Source organism: Peromyscus californicus, unplaced genomic scaffold, assembly GCF_007827085.1.
Source record: "Peromyscus californicus insignis strain IS unplaced genomic scaffold, ASM782708v3 Scaffold_21__1_contigs__length_65335640, whole genome shotgun sequence".
Lineage (NCBI taxonomy): Eukaryota > Metazoa > Chordata > Mammalia > Rodentia > Cricetidae > Peromyscus > Peromyscus californicus.
Genome location: NW_026294514.1, coordinates 8,377,842 through 8,396,114, shown reverse-complemented (window position 1 = coordinate 8,396,114; position 18,273 = coordinate 8,377,842). Strand labels below are relative to the sequence as shown.

The window sequence follows — 18,273 nt, the reverse complement described above, 5'->3', positions numbered from 1 at the left end:
TCTGCCCCTTGAAACCCCACCCCTTGGCACTGCCCTTTGTCCTGAGGTAAAAGCCTCATTCTAAGGAAAAACTCCTCCCCTTCCCCCCTCCCCCCTCCTATCTTTCTCTTTATCTCTCTATTATAATAAACTCTCCACGTAGATGCACCGTCTGGGTTGTGAATTACTGGCCACCGCCGCCACCATGCCCACATGGTGTGCATCTGCCCAGCCTGCTACTGAGCCTGCATGCTTTGGATGCCCCTCCTTAGGGCATTTCTATATAGGTTCACAGCAACCTTTCCATCCTGACTTTGCTCCGCTTCAATGAGGAATCCATTTCTAGGATATGGCCCCTCTTCTGGATCTAGTGTGGTCAAGAGCTTCTGAGAGTGCTGAGATCTTTATCCTATTTGCAAAATATTATCTTTCTGCATTTTCCTCAATCCTGGCAGGCAATGAGGCTCCTGAACAGAGACAACTGACCCAATGACTCAGGTGTGGCAGGGAGCAAGACTCATTTTCTTACTGGGTTCTTAGTCCTGATTTATTGAAGGAGGCATGTGAACATGGGCCCAGGGGTATACTGGAAATAGGTGTGTTCCCACCAAAGCTGAAGAGCTCAAAATGTAGGAAATGCTCTCCTTATTATGAGCTTGCTAGGGGGAAAAGGTCCAACTTTCACCTCAGAGGGAAATAGTATCTTTATTATAGTGATTAGAAAAGATATCTAGGCTGGGTGTGGTGGTACACATCTTTAAACCCTACACTCAGGAGGCAGAGGCAGGTGAATCTCTTTGAGTTCAAGGCCAGCCTGGTCTACATAGTGAGTTCCAGGACAGTCAGGGTTAAACACACACACACACACAGAGAGAGAGAGAGAGAGAGAGAGAGAGAGAGAGAGAGAGAGAGAGAGAGAGAGAGAGAGAGAGAGAGAGAGAGAGAGATGGGGGGGGCCCTATCTCAAAAAGAAAAAAAGTATGCTTCCTGTCCCAGAATGAGACATCCACTTTCATGATGTTTGATATACAAAGATGAAGTACTGGAGAAAAATCCACAAGCTTTTGCAGAAGAATGAGAGGCCCATGGAAAAATGGTCTCCTCAGGAGCATCACAACTCTTTCTGTGTCATTCCCTAACAAGGGAAAAAATAGAGTCACCTCTCTGTACTCTTTAATTCAATTGTCATGGCATAAATTCAATGTTCTACTTCCTTTAGACTTTCCATTTTGAGTCTCAAAAATCAGTCTGAAAGACGCAATTGTTTCTTCTTGGTAGTTTCATTACTGCTGTAACAATTGGGATCCATCTCCAGGTAATGTGGTTGTCTCTGACTCATCAACGGACAAATCACTACAAGGAAGTAGAAAATGAAAAACAAGTTCAATTTGAAGACATTCTGTTATATTCTGACCCCTAGAAAACTTCCATGTCCTGTGGATGGATCTTAGCAGAACATAGCTCCTCCCACCTCTGTCCATATCCCCTCTCTTTAATACGCATCTGTATCTATTGACCGTCATTCTCATATTCCAGTCGGTCAACAGCAACAAGAGCCAACCTAAGCATTTATGTCTTGAGTGATTCCTTGAGAGGTACCCACCCTTCTTCTCTATCTTTCTCTTTCCCCTGGCGACAGTCATAACTTCTTTTTTTTTTTTTTCATTTTTTTTTTTTCAAGGCAGGGTTTCTCTGTGTAGCTTTGCGCCTTTCCTGGATCTCACTCTGTAGACCAGGCTGGCCTCGAACTCACAGAGATCCGCCTGCCTTTGCCTCCCGAGTGCTGGGATTAAAGGCGTGCGCCACCACCGCCCGGCAGTCCTGACTTGTTAGACACAGTTCTCCAACTGCTTGAAGACTTCAGGGGAGTAATCACCATAGCAGTTTCTGGGGATACATTAACACACTCCATCTGCCCCTGTGTGTTTTCATGACTGTGTAGGACACTGAGGATCCTTCTCCGTGAGAAACAGTGACTCCTAACTGAGACATGTTTGTCTTCTGACAATCTTGCTCTTGCTGGTCCTGCCCTCTGATTCTGTCACCCTGCTACAGATCATCTTCCCCTGGGTTATCATAATGATGGTCAGAGACAGGATCCCTGTAGCCTGTCTCTGAAGTCAGGAGTAGGCTGAGCTCAAGTCCTTTTTGCCCGAAGTTCCAAAGGCTCTTTTAGTTTCATTCAACTTGATTCACAAATCTGTTTTGAGTACGTTATTAGGTTAGTCAGATTTATAATGATACATAAGCTAATGTTCTCATGGGTAGTAGTGCCTCGAGAACAGGTCAAAGAAATAGCTTTAATATAAAACAAGATGCAAATCACAGGAGCTCACAGGAGTTGAAAATGTTTCTCTCTCTCTCTCTCTCTCTGTCCATGTACATATGTTTATCGGTAGTTCTAGAATAGGACAAAGAAACACCTATAACATAAATATGATGCAAACACAGGAGCTTATAGGAGTTGAAAAGAATGCCCCCCCTCCGCGTGAGTGTATGATCACAAGCACGTTTGACCCTCACCCCCACCCCTTCCTCTCCTCACTGACCGCCCCTCCCCCAAGCCTTTCCACCTCAGGTGTTGCCCTTCTCCCTTTCGTTTCACATGTGTTCTATTACCCTCCCCACACCTCTCCCTTAGGCCGCTTTTCTTCTCTCCTAGGTTTCTAAGCATTATTTTGAGAGATGTATGTAACAGGCAAAAAAGCAGCCACCCTAGATGAGGAATTTCACTCCCTTTAAAAGTCTGAGTGTCCGGGACAGAAAAAGTTGGCTGACGTTAGAGCTAGAAACCCAGGCAAACGCCCTGGCCTGTGCTGCCTCCCTCCTTCAGGTCTCCTTCAGCCGGCAGCCCAGGGGAAGCTGGCTTCTGAAGCACGCCTTTGGCTGTTCTCTGCCTGCACGAGGAGGCCCGGGGCCTAGAGCGCCGGCGGAACCCGAGTGCGCAGCCGCGGCGCAGGCCGGGGAGCTTTCCGGGACGGACGCCTCTCTCCGAGGCGCCGGCTAGAGCCCGGGTGTTCCCGCTTTCCCGGTCCGCTGCCCCGCTTCGGCCCCGCAGACATGTCGGGGTTCAGCCCGGAACTTATCGACTACCTGGAAGGGAAAATCTCCTTTGAGGAGTTCGAGAGGCGGAGAGAAGAGAGAAAAACCCGGGAGAAGAAAGTGAGTCGCTGGGCGCCCGTGCTCTTCGGTCTTGTTTTCCCGAAACAGCGGCGTGCGGTGCCCGGGGTGGGCGGGGGACCCCGGCAGCTTCTTCCTCTCCCAGAAACGCCGATTTTCACCCCCCTCCCCGACCCCGGCACAGCGCCTCTGGAGACATCCCCCCACTCCAAAGCTGGCCTCGGCGGGCGCTAACCTCTCTCGACACCTTAGTGTTAATTCGGGGATAGCCCAATGATCTCCAGCTGACTGGAGCTGGGGGCGTCTGCAGCCAGGGTAGTCTTGACTTGTCCTAAACCTGATCTTGCCCCTAGCTTGTCACCGTGGGTGGGGCACGTACGCGCCACCATTCTCTAGGAACCAGGCCTTTTGTTTTTGTCATACGTTTCAGTGGTCTTGGGGACCAAACCTCAAGGCCTCCGGCTTGCTGGACAAAAGTGCCCCTCCACTGAGCTACACCCCTGGGGTGCCTATTTTTGAGGAGTCTTAGTGGTGTAATTTTATCTTAGACATGAAAGTGAACATATTTGCCTGAAAACAAGGTCGTCGTCTTACCTTGTTTTTCAAATTTTTTTTTAATTTTTTTTTTTTTTTTTTTTTTTTTTTTTTTGGTTTTTCGAGACAGGGTTTCTCTGTGTAGCTTTGCGCCTTTCCTGGAACTCACTTGGTAGCCCAGGCTGGCCTCAAACTCACAGAGATCCGCCTGCCTCTGCCTCCCGAGTGCTGGGATTAAAGGCGCGCGCCACCCCCCGGCTTGTTTTTCAAATTTTAATAAATATCCGAGCTTTAAAAATGTTCTCACTTATTTGAAGGCTAAGGGAACATGAAATCTGTTGACTTTTGAAGTTAGCCCGTGGTTTCTTATTGATCATGGACTACTAAACATCCTATGTTTTATTTAAAGTGTTAAATTAATGAAATTAAAACATTTTAAATTATCCTATACATATTTGCAAGTGACTTACATAAACTAAAGTTAAGACTTCTCAGTACTTTGAAATGCTCTGAAACTATTCAAACTTAGATTCCATATCCCACAAGTGCAGGTTCAAGTTTTATAAAGATAACGCAAATGCCCAGTCCCAGGCCGGAAGAGTTAAATCCGCATTAGTTTTTGAACTGTTTAACTAATTTTCAATCGTATGAGTCTTCAGGAAAAAGGAAAATCATCACCTAAAGAAAACCCAGATTCGGAAGTCCCATCCTCTTCAGGAATTGACTCTGCCAAGTCCCAGAACAAAGATGCCAATGAAGGTGTGTTGAATTCATTTGCTGTCAGCTTTATTATTTATTTATTTATTTACTCTGCCTCCCGAGTGCTGGGATTAAAGGCGTGCGCCACCACTGCCCGGCCTGCTGTCAGCTTTAAATGTTAAAGGCACTTAAGCTCTGGGTGGTGGTGGTACACGCCTTTAATCCCAGCACTTGGGAGGCAGAGGCAGGTGGATCTCTGAGTTCGAGGCCAGCCTGGTCTACAAAGGGAATTCCAGGACAGCTAGGATTGTTACACAGAGAAACTCTGCCTTGAGAAACCACCACCAACAAAAGAGCACTTAGGCAAAGTGATTTGGTAATAACGTTATTTGCTTTCATTGTAATGATAGCCCATTTTTATTGCCTGGCTTATCAGTGTGATAAGTGATCAGTGATACATATTAGCTGCTTAATATATTTCTTTAAACTGTTGTATATCATGATGGTTTGTTTGGTATAGCTCCAGTGTTGTGAGGTTTAACATTGATGCCAGCATTTTAGGGCCTTGTTATTGTCATTTTCAAAATTGACCTTCTCAGTGGGACACTTCTTCGGGGCCGTACCAAATTTGTACTGCTGTAGAAACTTACATGCTTAGACGGGACTTCACTCGCATCATAGGTATTTTGATGTGCTGCCTTGCTCCAGCAGCCAGACTGGGATGCTTTTAGTCAGCTTGACACAGACTAGGGTCACCTAGGCAGAGGGACCTATTGGTTAGTAGGCATGTCTGTGGGTCATTTTCTTGGTTAATGGTTGATGTGGGAGGGCCCAACAGCCTAGCCCACTCTGGGTGGTGCCACTGCTGGCTAAGTGGTCATGGTCGTGTAAGAAAGCAATCTTAGCAAGCTTTGGAGAACAAGCCGGTGAACAGTGTTCCTCCATGGTCTCTGCTGCATTTGTACCTCCAGCTTCTTACTCTGGCTTTCCTGGATGATGGCCTGTAACCTTGAAGCCAAATATGCCCTTTCTTCCTTCAGTGGATTTTGGTCACTGTGTTATCACAGTGACAGAAAGCAAAATAGGACCCAGCCCTTAGCTTTTCATATCCAGATATTATATTTGGTTAGTACATCTGGACCAACTAAGCCCATCACGGCCTAAATGAGTATCTAAATGAGCACAGATATTTATCAGTTTCTAGTGACTGATGTATGTGTCTAATGGTCAGGATGCTGATAGCTAATCGTATCCATTTACCTCTGTCAAATTACTTGGGATGCTGGTGTCAATTAGAATGTAGTTTCATGTTTAGGGGCCTGGCTGGTGAGCTCGACTTCTGTGTGGTACTTTTCTCTCTGAGCAAGTAAGCTCTTGCATGGAAAACTCACACTTCATCCTGAGTTTCTGGACCATGTTGGAAGAAGAGATAAAGAGACAATATTGAGGTTAGTGTCTTCCAGGCAAGTAGGGTAGGAAGGGGGTTGAAGAAGCCCTGACAGCCTGTGGGTCCTTCTGACCTGCTTAGGGAGAAGCGAGCTCTTCAGTAGACAGTCTCTGGAGTACAGTTACAGCAGTGGTAACTCTGGTGATCGCCAGCCTTACTATTTAAGGCCATTAGGCCTTTCATGGTGGAAGAGGGGTGGGATTAGGGTCAGCTGAATCCATTTCTGGTGGTTAAGAACTGGCTAGCTTGAGCTGAAGTCATCCTGTCTGTCCTCTGGAATGATTGTCCGACCTCTTTGGAGATTCTCGATAGTGTAAGCATGTATTCAGAGTAGATGAAAGGTCACTTTGGACAAGACTGGCAGAATCTACAAATTGGGAAGATGTGGTCTCTAGAATCGTGTCTTTTTCCTCTTTGATATTTCTGAATACCAATTGTTAAGGTTGTTTCCTACCTACCACACAGACCAGACCTTTTAATCTCATCTGCAGTTCATTATTGTTGATTATAAAAGTACCCTCCTGTGATCCCAGCTACTAGGGAGGCTGTGACAAATGGATCCCAGGTTCAAGATCATTCTGGGCTACAATGCTAGCCTGAACTTAGTGAGACTCTGTCTCAAAAAGAAAAGAGGAGTGAGGATACAACTCAGTGTGGAGTACTTACCTAGCACAGTGTATGCAAGGCCCTGGGTTCAATTTCTTACAACTATATGAATTTTTTTTTAAAGCCTGTATCTAATAACTTTGCCAGATAATTGTGTATTCTATATGGAGGCCAGAGGTGGACACTGGGTGTCTCCCTTTATCACATTCCAGCATGTTTTTTTGAGACAGAGTTTCTCACGGTCTCAGTCACTGTTCTATTGCCATGAAGAGACACCATGACCACAGCAACTTGTATAAAAGGAAAGTATTTAATTGAGGGCTTGCTTACAGTTCCAGGCTTAGTCCATTATTATCACGGCATTGAGCATAGCGGCAGGAGGTGTGGTGCTGGAGAAGTAGCTGAGAGCTACATCCTGATCCTTAGGCAGAGAGACAGAGACTGGGCCTAGTGTGGGCTTTTGAAACCTCAAAGCCCACCCCCAGTGGCACACCTCCTCCAAAAAGGCCACACCTACTTCAACAAGGCCACACCTCCTAATCTTTCTCAAATAGTGCCACTCCCTGGTGACTAAGCACTCATATAGGAGCCTGTGGGGGCCATTCTTACTTAAACCACCACACTTACTGAACCTGTAGCTCACCAGTTAGCTATTTCAGTTGGCTAAGAAGCTCCTCTCCTGTCTTTAGCCTCACACCTCTCAGGTTTCAGTTACCGGTCATCCTGCCATTAGGCTTGCCTAGGTCTTACATCTGTGCTGCGTTGTCACTGAGAAATGCTTCCCCTCTCCACTTTACCTGTTTCTGTACGTGCTTTTGACTTGGCTCATCATTTTGCTGTATGTCTGGATGAGGTGTAGAGGGTGAATCAGCCACGCCTGCAGAGTAAGAGACCTGGCTTGTGGTGGCTTTTCCTCTGGGTGTGGGGAGGGTGTTTATCTGCCATAACTTTCACGTTCGTTGTTGCTGTGCTTAGGGATTTATACTCTATGAACCAGCAATTTTTTAAAGTACCCCCCCCCCAAACTTCAATGTGCCTTTCCTTAGGAGAAACATCAGATGGAGTGAGTAAGTCAGTTCACAAAGTCTTTGCTTCCATGCTCGGAGAGACTGAAGATGATGAAGAGGAGGAGGAAGAAGAGGAGGAAGAGGAGGAAACATCTGAGCAACCCACCGCAGGCGATGTATTCGTGTTGGAGATGGTTCTCAACCGTGAAACCAAAAAGATGATGAAAGTAAGCTGTTAATTATTTTAGTCCTTACAGAAATGTGAGAAAGTGATGCAGTCATTTCGGTTATAATTGGGAAACAGTGCAACAGCAAGAGCAAAACCTGGGAGGCAACTGCCATCATTTGTTTCTTTCCATTTAAATTTTAGTTTTTGTTTTATATATGTGTACTGTATTTACATCATTTCCCACCCTGTCTTCTCCCTCCAACTCCTCCTGTGTCATCTCTGCACCCCCCTTTCAGATCATGGTCTCTGATTATCCTTATTATGTGCGCGAGTGCTCGCGCGCTTGCGTGCGTGCGTGCGTGTGTGCGCGTGTGTGTGTGTGTGTGTGTGTGTGTGTTTAAAATCATGATCTCTTATTATCCTTGTGTGTGTGTGTGTGTGTGTGTGTGTGTGTGTGTGTGTATGTGAGAGAGAGAGAGAAAGGAAGATATATATATATAGAGAGAGAAAGGGAGATAGAGAGAGAGAGAGAATAAATATATAAATACAACTTGCTGAGTCCGTTTAGTGTTGCTCTCATGTATATGTGTTTAGGGCTGACTGCTCGGGGTTGGTGACCTATCAGGGTTACGAAGCTGATTCTCCCTCCCTTTCTCAGCCGCATTGATTGCTGTAGCTCTTCAGGGCTGGGGCCCTGTGAGATTTCCACCGTCCACATTGGCATGTCAGTTGGCACTGTCATTTTCCAGGTAGTACTTGGGTAACCATGCTTTTGAGATGTCATGGGTGCAGTTTCATATGGAAGACACTGTCTCTCAGCAGACATCCTGGGCTCTGGCTTTGAACCACCCCCTTTCTGCAGTGTTGCCTGAGCCTTGGCTGTACGAGTTGTGTTGGAGACTGTCATTTTGACCGGTTCTGGCTCTCTGTAACCGTTCATCTGCTGCAGGAAGAAGCTTCTTTGGTGAAGTCAGAGCCGCACTTCCTGTGGACATAGGATAAAGATTTAAAAGGACTCAGTTGTGGTGGTTTAGGAAAGTGAGCTCTTCTCTACCCTCCTCCGTGGTTTCTCCAGCCATGAGCAGTTGCCCAGTTGGCAGGACCGGGCACGCATCCCCTCTTGTTGAGTGGCTAAGTCCAGTAAGGTGGCTGTTGGTTACCCCAGTGTACATCGGTGCCATTATTGCACTTTTCAGAGTCGCTGCTGCTCTGGTCATAGTTGTGGTTTGTAGGCTTTGCAGCTGAGTATGACTGTTTATTGCTTTTCTCCCTTGGCGAAGGAGAAAACCTTTGGATATTATGAGAACTAGTCCTTTAGGAGGAGTCTTTCCGGTCCCTGCTAGTTCTGTTCTTCCATTCTCTGTCTGAAGTGTGTTTTGTCTTCAGCGAGAGAGTCTTACCTTCAGTTCTTATAAGCAACCAAGGGCCAAGGCAATAGCCTGTATTGTTTGGTGGGGTGGAGGTGGGGACTTTTGTACGCCTCTGAGCAACAGCTCCAAAGGCATTTCCTATGCCTGGCACTGGGGCTTTTGTTAGATAAACTATCACTCTTGGGGGGAGCATTATCACCCCTGGTGGTGTAACTTCAGTAAACGCATGTGCGCACACACATACATATACACACACACACACACACACACACACACACACACACGCACGCACGCACACACACACACACACACACACACACACGTACGTGTTTTAAGTAAACATAAACTACTATGATTCATATGACTTTTTCAAGCATCTTTTATGCTGCTTACCCTCTTCCCCAGGTAAGTCTTCCTCTCCCGCTTTTCCTGTTTCCCTTGCTTAGCACCTGTTATTCCCTTCTCTTTAACACCCTTCCCCCTCCTGCCAGGAAAACTTTCCCTGTTTCTGCAGTTACTCCAGGTTATATGCTCACATCTGAAGACTTGGAGCCAGGATCCATAAACAAGAGAGAACACGTGATGTTTGTTTTTCTGCGTCTGGGTTACCTTGCCCAGTAAAATATTTTCTAGTTTTATCCATTTACCTGCATATGCCAGGATTTCATTTTTCTTTATAGCCGGATAGTATTCCATAGTGCATATATACACACATTGTCATTATTAATTCATCTGTTCAAGGACATTTACATTGTTTCTTACCTATTGTGACTAGAATAACAGTTAATATGGCTGAGGAATTATCTGTGGAGTGGGATGCCCTTTAGACATATGCCAAGGAGTGCTATAGCTTAATTATATTTTAGATTAATTTTAGCTTTCTAAGGATTCTCCCCACTGATTGCCAGAGTGGCTAGACCAGTTTGCATCCCACTAACAGTGAAAGGTCCTGCCCTCCATCCTCCCCATCCTTGAGACATTTGTTGTCTGTTGTTTTGTTGATCTGTGCCATTCTGATTAGTGTAAGATAAAATCTCAACATTGGTTTTTTTTTTTTTTTTTTTTTTTTTTTTTTTTGGTTTTTCGAGACAGGGTTTCTCTGTGTAGCTTTGCGCCTTTCCTGGATCTCACTCTGTAGACCAGGCTGGCCTCGAACTCACAGAGATCCGCCTGGCTCTGCCTCCCGAGTGCTGGGATTAAAGGCGTGCGCCACCACCGCCCGGCTCAACATTGTTTTTATTTGCATTTCCCTAGCAGATAAGGATGATGAACACTTCTTGAAATATTTCTTAGCCACTTTTATTTCATCCGAGAACTCCGTTCAGATTTCAAACCCATTTCTTTTAATTGAATCATTTTTTTCTTGACTGTTTGTTTTTGAGTTCTTGATATGCTCTGGATATTAATCCTCTGTCAGATGTGTAGTTCAGAGTCTTTCCCACTCTGTCGGTTCCTTTTCACTTGGTTGGTTATTTCCTGTACAAAGGCCTTTTGGTTTTATGAGGTCCCACTTGTCAGTTGTGGCCTTAATTCCTTGGGAAATGGATGCTGTTTGGGAAGTCCTTCCCGACACCTGTGTCACTTGGCTGTCTCTGTTTTCTCCTGGCAGTTTCAGTACTAGGTTTCATTGAGGTCTTTGATCCATTTGGAGTGAGTTTTTGTATAGGGCGGTAAATTGGGGCTTCATTTTGTTCTATGTGTGGACATCCAGTTCTCCCAGTGCCTTTTGTTAAAGCTGTTGTCTTTTCTCCCGTGTGTGTTTTTGGCGTCTCTGATAGACAGCAGACAGCTGTTGCTGTGTGGACTCATGTTTGGGTCTTCTGTGTTGTCTAATTGGTCCACATGGGTGTCTTGTGTGAGTGCCATACTGTTTTTATTGCTATAACTCTCTACTGTACCCTGAAATATGGAACGTTAATCCCTCCAGCATTGTGCTCTTTTCTCAGGACTGCTTTGGCTAGCTGGGGTATTTTGTGGTTCCATATGAGCTTTAGGTTGGTTTTGTTTTTGTGGTTCTTTTTTTCCCCATTTCTGCGAAGAACGTTTCGGGTGTTTTGATTGGGGTAGCATTGAATCCGTAAATTCCTTTGGTAGAATGGTCATTTTACAGTATTCTGCCAATCCATAAGTTGGAGGTCTTTCCATCTTCTAGTGTCTGCCTTAATCTCGTCAGAGATGTGAAGTCATCAGAGAGTCTTTGACTACCTGGGTCAGGTGTAGATGTTTCCTTGATCTCGTCAGAGATGTGAAGTCATTGGAGAGTCTTGACTACCTGGGTCAGGTGTAGATGTTTCCTTTTCTCTGAGGCGCTTGAGAGTTATCATTCATTTCTGGCTTTGTCTTGGAGAATGTTGTATAAGCCTTGATTGTTCATATGTCAAATGTTGTATAGTTCTGCTACTGAAAAATCCATAGTGTATCTATCTCAGTGGGTTTTGTTGTTGTTTATTTATCAAGTTTATGTTGATAAATTTCCAAGAAGGAGGACTTTCTGGTAAGCGTCTGGTATGGAATGGAATGGCATCATTTTGTTGCGTAATGATGCTGTATGTTGATGAGTGGTCCAGTATCCTGACCGTTGGGCAGTTTGTATTTAATTGTGCGTTGAACTTTCAACTGTAGGAAGGTTTTGTTTTGTTTCTGTTTGTTTTGACTTTCTTTGGTGCTGTGGGATGTTCTGTATGGCAAATGTGTTGCTGATTAGTCAATAATTAAAACACTGATTGGCCATTGGCTAGGCAGGAAGTGTAGGCGGGACAAGGAGGAGAATAAAGCTGGGAAGTGGAAGGCTGAGTCAGAGAGACACTGCCAGCCACCACGATGAGAAACAGCATGTGAAGATGCCAGTAAGCCACGAGCCATGTGGCAAGGTATAGATTTATAAAAATGGATTAATTTAAGCTGAAAGAACAGTTAGCAAGAAGCCTGCCATGGCCATACAGTTTGAAACCAATACAAGTCTCTGTGTTTACTTGGTCGGGTCTGAGCGACTGTGGGACTGGCAGGTGATAGAGATTTGTCCTGACTGTGGGCCAGGCAGGAAAACTCTAGCTACAAATGGCGTCCAACGTGGGTGGCAAGAGTTTCCACCTAAAACCTGAGAAAAAAGATTCTAAAACGGAGCTAAAAACAGTTCCTAATTGTCTCTCTCAAATGAGCAGCAGCTGCTGGTTTGAGCTACTTGTGGGTTCCTGGTGTGCATGCTCGACATGCTGTATGGCAGGAATGAGTCCTCTGCAAGTGGCACATTAAGCTGCATGGTGGATTTAGCCTTTGCAGGTACAAAACAAAGAGGTTTCTGGGCTATACGCTGCTTGGATAAAAGCATAGACCCACGATAGCTCCCAGAGCTGGTGGTAAACGTAGCCATGTTGGGAAGCTGAGGTGGGTGGATCCAGCAGCCACAGCTGCTGCAGTTTAAGGCAATAGATTCACAATAAGACAGATTCAGATGTAATAGTTTACAATGTGTGTAAAAGATACGTAGGCTTGAAAGAGACAAAAAAGATGATATATAGAGTTATAGAAATAAATACATAGTTTCAAAAAATAAAGTCTTTAAAGAGACAGTAAAGGTAGTATAAAAAATAAGCCACGTAAAAATGGATATTACACAGAGAATCTGCATTGTGTTGTCTTTGGGACTTTTAACTGCAGAAAAACATTTCATTGTAAAAGCTGTTGAGTTACGCCAAAATGTATATTTTAAAGGTATCTTGACTTCAAAATTTGAATATAAGGATATGTTACTTTGGAAAGGAGACTCTGCTTTTGTTCCCACAGAAAGCCAGAGGCTATGGATTTGTTCAAGATTAAGATACATCAGGTTTGACCAGCCAAGACCCCCTGAAAGGTCTCCGATGACACCATGGCCCAGATGATCCAACATCCAGAATGGTTTGAAGGCAACTGGCTCAGATGATACACCCTCATGGACTATTCTATAATTCTAAAATTTTCTTTGTATCCCCATAAGATACAGCGCCCCCCTCCAGCAGGAAGTAGTAAGAGAAGCTACGCCCAAATTCCCAAATTATATGTAATTTTACTTTGTTAAGGTTAAAACCTTCCTTTTTGGAAAAAAAAAAAGGGGGAAGTGCTGTGGGATGTTCTGTATGGCAAATGTGTTGCTGATTAGTCAATAATTAAAACACTGATTGGCCATTGGCTAGGCAGGAAGTGTAGGCGGGACAAGGAGGAGAATAAAGCTGGGAAGTGGAAGGCTGAGTCAGAGAGACACTGCCAGCCGCCACGATGAGAAACAGCATGTGAAGATGCCGGAAAGCCACGAGCCATGTGGCAAGGTATAGATTTATAAAAATGGATTAATTTAAGCTGAAAGAACAGTTAGCAAGAAGCCTGCCATGGCCATACAGTTTGAAACCAATACAAGTCTCTGTGTTTACTTGGTCGGGTCTGAGCGACTGTGGGACTGGCAGGTGATAGAGATTTGTCCTGACTGTGGGCCAGGCAGGAAAACTCTAGCTACACTTTGGTGTTCCTCTTCGGAGAGTATCATAAAAGAATTTGGTTCTTTCCTGCATTTGAGTTTTAGCTTGCTTTGTGTAATTAGACGTAAAATTAAGGCATCAGAATTCTAATTACTAAGTACCTAGTTCTGAGTTTAGAAGAATTAGAAGTTTAATATGTATGTTTGGAATTGAAATCTGAGCTTTACTCTGTCTTAATCTCCTTGTTGTTTTCCTCTGGACAGGAGAAGAGGCCTCGGAGTAAACTTCCCAGAGCCCTGAGAGGTCTCATGGGTGAAGCCAATATTCGCTTTGCTCGAGGAGAACATGAAGAGGCGATATTGATGTGCATGGAAATCATAAGACAAGGTGTTTTCTGCAGGGACTTTAATTGATAATAGCTAACTGGTTGACTTCTTTAGCAAATGGGGAAGCATTTAATTGTGCTATTTATATAAAATGCATTCAGAAATCAAGGTCACTGTAATAGTAACCTGCCACTTTTCACATTGGTAGGAGTTAATAGAAAATGGAGACCACAGGATGTGATTCAGTGAAAAATTAGTAATATCTTTTGAACTCTTTCTGACCCCTCTCTCCCCTTTCAACTTTTCATTTTAGGGTTTTGAGACTCTTATACCATTAATCCTTTTTTTGGGGGGGGGGGGGGGGCGGGTTCCGAGACAGGGTTTCTCTGTGTAGTTTTGGTGCCTGTCCTGGATCTCGCTCTGTAGACCAGGCTGGCCTTGAACTCACAGAGATCCACCTGGCTCTGCCTCCTGAGTGCTGGGATTAAAGGCATGGGCTACCACTGCCTGGCTAGCATTAATCTTTCTAAGTCAGCCAGTTTATGTATCCATTTATCCATCTGTCTCTATTGTGGTGTGGAATCCACACCTTTATGCACTATGGGCAAGTGCTCTACCAACTGAGTTATACCCTCAGCCCTGTTTATTTTTATATATATTTTAGTGGTGAGTGTATTATGTTAGAATCACTTGAAGAATATTCTGATAAATTTTTGATATTGTTATTGATTTTTGTTTCACTTTCTAGATTAGGCAGTGCTAAATTATTTTAATCTATCTTTTAGTAAAGATACATTTAGGTTTGTCATTTTATCTCCATTAGTTGGTACACCTTAGATATGTTGGAAGACATCTTCAGTAGTGGTTGTGACCAGTTGCTTCTATCACATCACTTTTTTGGTTGCTATCAATTTGCCTTGCGGAATGCCTTGGGAAGCTGTTACACTACTAATACATTCATTCAGTGTTGTGGCATTTCCTTTTAGTTAGACTTGGTCCTTTTAGAAGTCTTACTATGATTTCCAGGATTCCTCATTAGGGTAACTTGTGGCTACTATGTGTTTCCTCAGTCCATCAGAAGTAAGATTAACCAAGCTTTTCTGTAGGATATATTACTGCTTAGTTCTTGTTTTCCAATATTATTTATTTCAACTTACAACTGTTTGTTTTGGAAAGCACGTTGACCTTAATGTGCAGCAGTTTTTGAGATTTTTTTCCCATAAATAATATTTTAGAAATATAGATTAACTGTTACATTTGACATCCTAGACTGAGGTGCTGTTTGGGTACCCTGTGTGCATTCATCCTCTATGATGCAGGAGTTTGAAATAGTGCAAGTTCGACCACACTGATGTGACTGATGCTTCCTGGGTGAAATCCTCAAGTTTTTAGGCCATATTTGGCCTTAGTATAAAGAGATTTTCACAAGGAAGATGTGTTAGAAGGGAGGGTTTTCATGAAATTGTATTTTGTTAAAGGAAATAATGCTTTTAAGAATGGTGTTGGGTATGATGGTGCTTGCCTTGAATTTCTAGAACTGGGCAGGCTGTCGGGGATCTCAGGTTGATGACCAGCCTGGTCTACACAGTCAGTTCATGTTTGTGACCAGCCTGGTCTACACAGTCAGTTGAGGTCAGCCTGAGCTAGGTAGCAAGAGTCCACCTCAAAAGTAAATCAATAATAATGTCTAAAAGTGTTTGAAAATAAAGTGTAATATAGTGTTTTGTATTTTTCAAAGTTCTGTTGAATAGTTTTTATAATTCTATTGGAATGAGTTTAGATATTAGAAAAAAATCTGCAGTTTGAACTGTAGCATCACTATCAGCTTTAGCTTATTCCTTTAGCCAATGAAATTTATTTTGATATTTTTATTGTTATAGCTCCTTTGGCTTATGAGCCATTCTCTACGCTTGCCATGATATACGAGGACCAAGGTGACATGGAGAAATCATTGCAGTTTGAGTTGATTGCTGCACATTTAAATCCCAGTGACACAGAAGAATGGGTTAGGCTGGCAGAAATGTCTCTGGAACAAGATAATATTAAGCAGGCTATTTTTTGCTATACAAAAGGTAATGACATTTTCCTTGTGTAGATGGGATGATTATTTTTTTGTTTTGTTTCATTAGGTGTTATATGATGGGTCATTAATGCATTTGTTCTTTGTATTTTGTTGTTAGCTCAAGTGTATTTGTTTCTCTCTCTTTTTTTAATTGAATTGTTTTGAGAACTTTATATGTGAGGACTGCGTCTCGGTCACTCCTGCCTTCCCTGTCCCCTCCAGTCCCTCTCATGTCACCCTCTAAATTCACGCTCACCTGTTTACTAGAGTGTGTGTGTGTGTGTGTGTGTGTGTGTGTGTGTGTGTGTGTGTGTGTGTGTGTGCACGCACATAGAGATATATGTATAACCTGCTAAATCCATTTGGCCTCCCTTATATGCATTTGTGTCCAGGACTAACCACTTAGGATAGGAAAATAGCTCCCTCCTCCTGGAGGAGACAGATTCTCTCGGTATCCATTGGTCACCTGTAGATCTTCTAGGTGGGGGAGCCATGTGGAATTTTCCTTCTCCATGTTGGAATATCAGCTAGTGTTGTCATTATGCTGGTCTTGTTCAGGAACCTCGGTGCATTCTCCACGTCGTGTCTAGGGGATACTATCTCACAGCAGTTACCCTGGGCCTCGGGCTCTGCAGTCTTTCCACCTCATCTTCTGTGATTTCCCCGAAGCTGAGGTAGACAGGTTGTGTTGCCAGAACTATTAGTTACATAATAGTTGTTTCTTGCATTATTGGGTTGTGCTCCTTGCCCAGATGTGTGTGTTCCTTGTAGTCTGTCACGGCATGTATCTGGAACCCTCTGTCCTCATGTTTATCTGTGACTTACTTTATACTGTGTTGAATATAGCACAAAATTGTAGAGTCCCCACTGAACTCAATGTTGCTTTCAGGCTGTTAACTTTTGTGACTTGAGTCCCCAAATGAGGATTACTGTAGGGGGTCCAGTCTGGTCTTAGATCAGGCCCAGTCAAGAGCTCTTGTGAAGATAGATTTATTCCAGAACTATTTTCTTGTTTCCAATGGGAAAGTGTTTACTACATTTTTGAGGTAAGTCACACCTCTTTTGATAAATATGTAATTTTTTATTCTTCTTTTCTTTCTAGCTCTTAAATATGAACCTACTAATGTTCGTTACCTGTGGGAGAGATCAAGCCTTTATGAACAGATGGGTGATCATAAAATGGCCATGGATGGTTATAGGCGTATTTTAAATCTTTTGTCTCCATCTGATGGAGAACGTTTTATGCAGTTGGCTAGAGATATGGCAAAGTAAGTTTGAAGTGAAACACACACACACACACACACACACGCATGCCTTTATTAGTCATTTTGCAAATCAAAGCTATGTGAAATAGAATGTATTTTTGCATTGAAGTTCAAAGAAAATTTTTGTTTTCTGTATTTTATATTTGACCAATTATAGCATTTTTTTTATTTAGTGATTTTTGGTTTCCAAGTCAACTGTGTGATTGCTTAGAAAATTTTGGATGTGAGATTGCATTTCTAGGGCTCAGAAGCTGAAAAGAGAGGTGTGTTCTGCAAGGGGGTTAGACTCCAGGTTTCTGCGACTTAGTTGAAGTTGTATTTATTTGTGACTTTTTAAATAAGATTTTTTTTTATTGCAGATGTGTCAGTGAAATCTTTGTGTTCTGCAATCTTCTGTAGTCATCTTGAGTCAGCACTGGAATAGTAGGTTTCACGTTGCCCTGCCACTGACGCAGGCGCAGGCTCGCTCTTTAGAAACCCTACAGCATTTACTTGTCCTGCTGTGTTAGGAAGCAGAGCAGAGCAGGAAGCATTTGGCGAAGTGGTGTTTCCTGCTGTTCTTTCTGTTTGAAGAGCACAGTGCAGCATTTCATCCTGGGCTTAACTGTCTCCATTTTGGCATTATTAGGGTTAACCTGTTAGTCCTTTGCCTTGCGTTCTGATGCTGTTTTGCTGTGAACTGCCCATCACCCTCTCAGGACAGTTATATAGGAGCAGTAGATACGTTTTTACAAGTTCAGTCAGGGAAGCAACTTTAGATTGATGGCTGATGCTATGTCGTGAGCACAGAGGGTCTTGCCAGATTAGCCGCAGTTCATTTTGCAGCTGCTAGAGTGCTTAGTCTAATGGACCTGGGAAGCATTAGGTGGCTCATGATGATCAGCTTGGTTTTCATGTGTGTTATATGTGGAGAGTGGCAATGGCCAGTTGATTGATTCGGCTTTGCTTTGGTCCTTATTTGCCCTCCAGAAATACTCATTGACTATATCTTCCATAGGCATGGTACAAGGAGCCAGGATGACCACTATCAAGCAACTATTAAAAGTTCTCTGCCCTCCTGGAGTCCGTAGCCCTGTGAGGGGAGATAGGCAGAGATCAGCTAACAGCCAGTTACTCAGTGTATCACATTGATCAGTGATGGAGGAAAATTAAACAGGGAAGGCCATAGAAGTACCAGGTATGGAGTGTGTTATTTTCAAGCAGGGTGAGTGAAGGACTCGGCTCCCCGCCTTCTGTGG

General features: G+C 43.7%; 1 protein-coding gene across 2 annotated transcripts in view; it reads left to right on the top strand.

Annotated features, from left to right (window-relative positions):
* Positions 1–2,963: 2,963 nt before the first annotated feature.
* The window catches only part of Gtf3c3 (general transcription factor IIIC subunit 3), a 37,277-nt gene continuing 21,967 nt past the window's right edge, over positions 2,964–18,273 (top strand). The window contains exons 1-6 of one of the 2 annotated variants that reach the window (XM_052749454.1): positions 2,964–3,141; positions 4,293–4,392; positions 7,432–7,619; positions 13,646–13,769; positions 15,589–15,780; positions 16,873–17,038. In XM_052749454.1, the coding sequence (XP_052605414.1) occupies positions 3,040–3,141; positions 4,293–4,392; positions 7,432–7,619; positions 13,646–13,769; positions 15,589–15,780; positions 16,873–17,038 (872 nt within the window). In that variant the 5' untranslated portion in view covers positions 2,964–3,039. The remainder of the gene's footprint in view (positions 3,142–4,292; positions 4,393–7,431; positions 7,620–13,645; positions 13,770–15,588; positions 15,781–16,872; positions 17,039–18,273) is intronic. The other variant, XM_052749455.1, reaches the window with a different exon arrangement.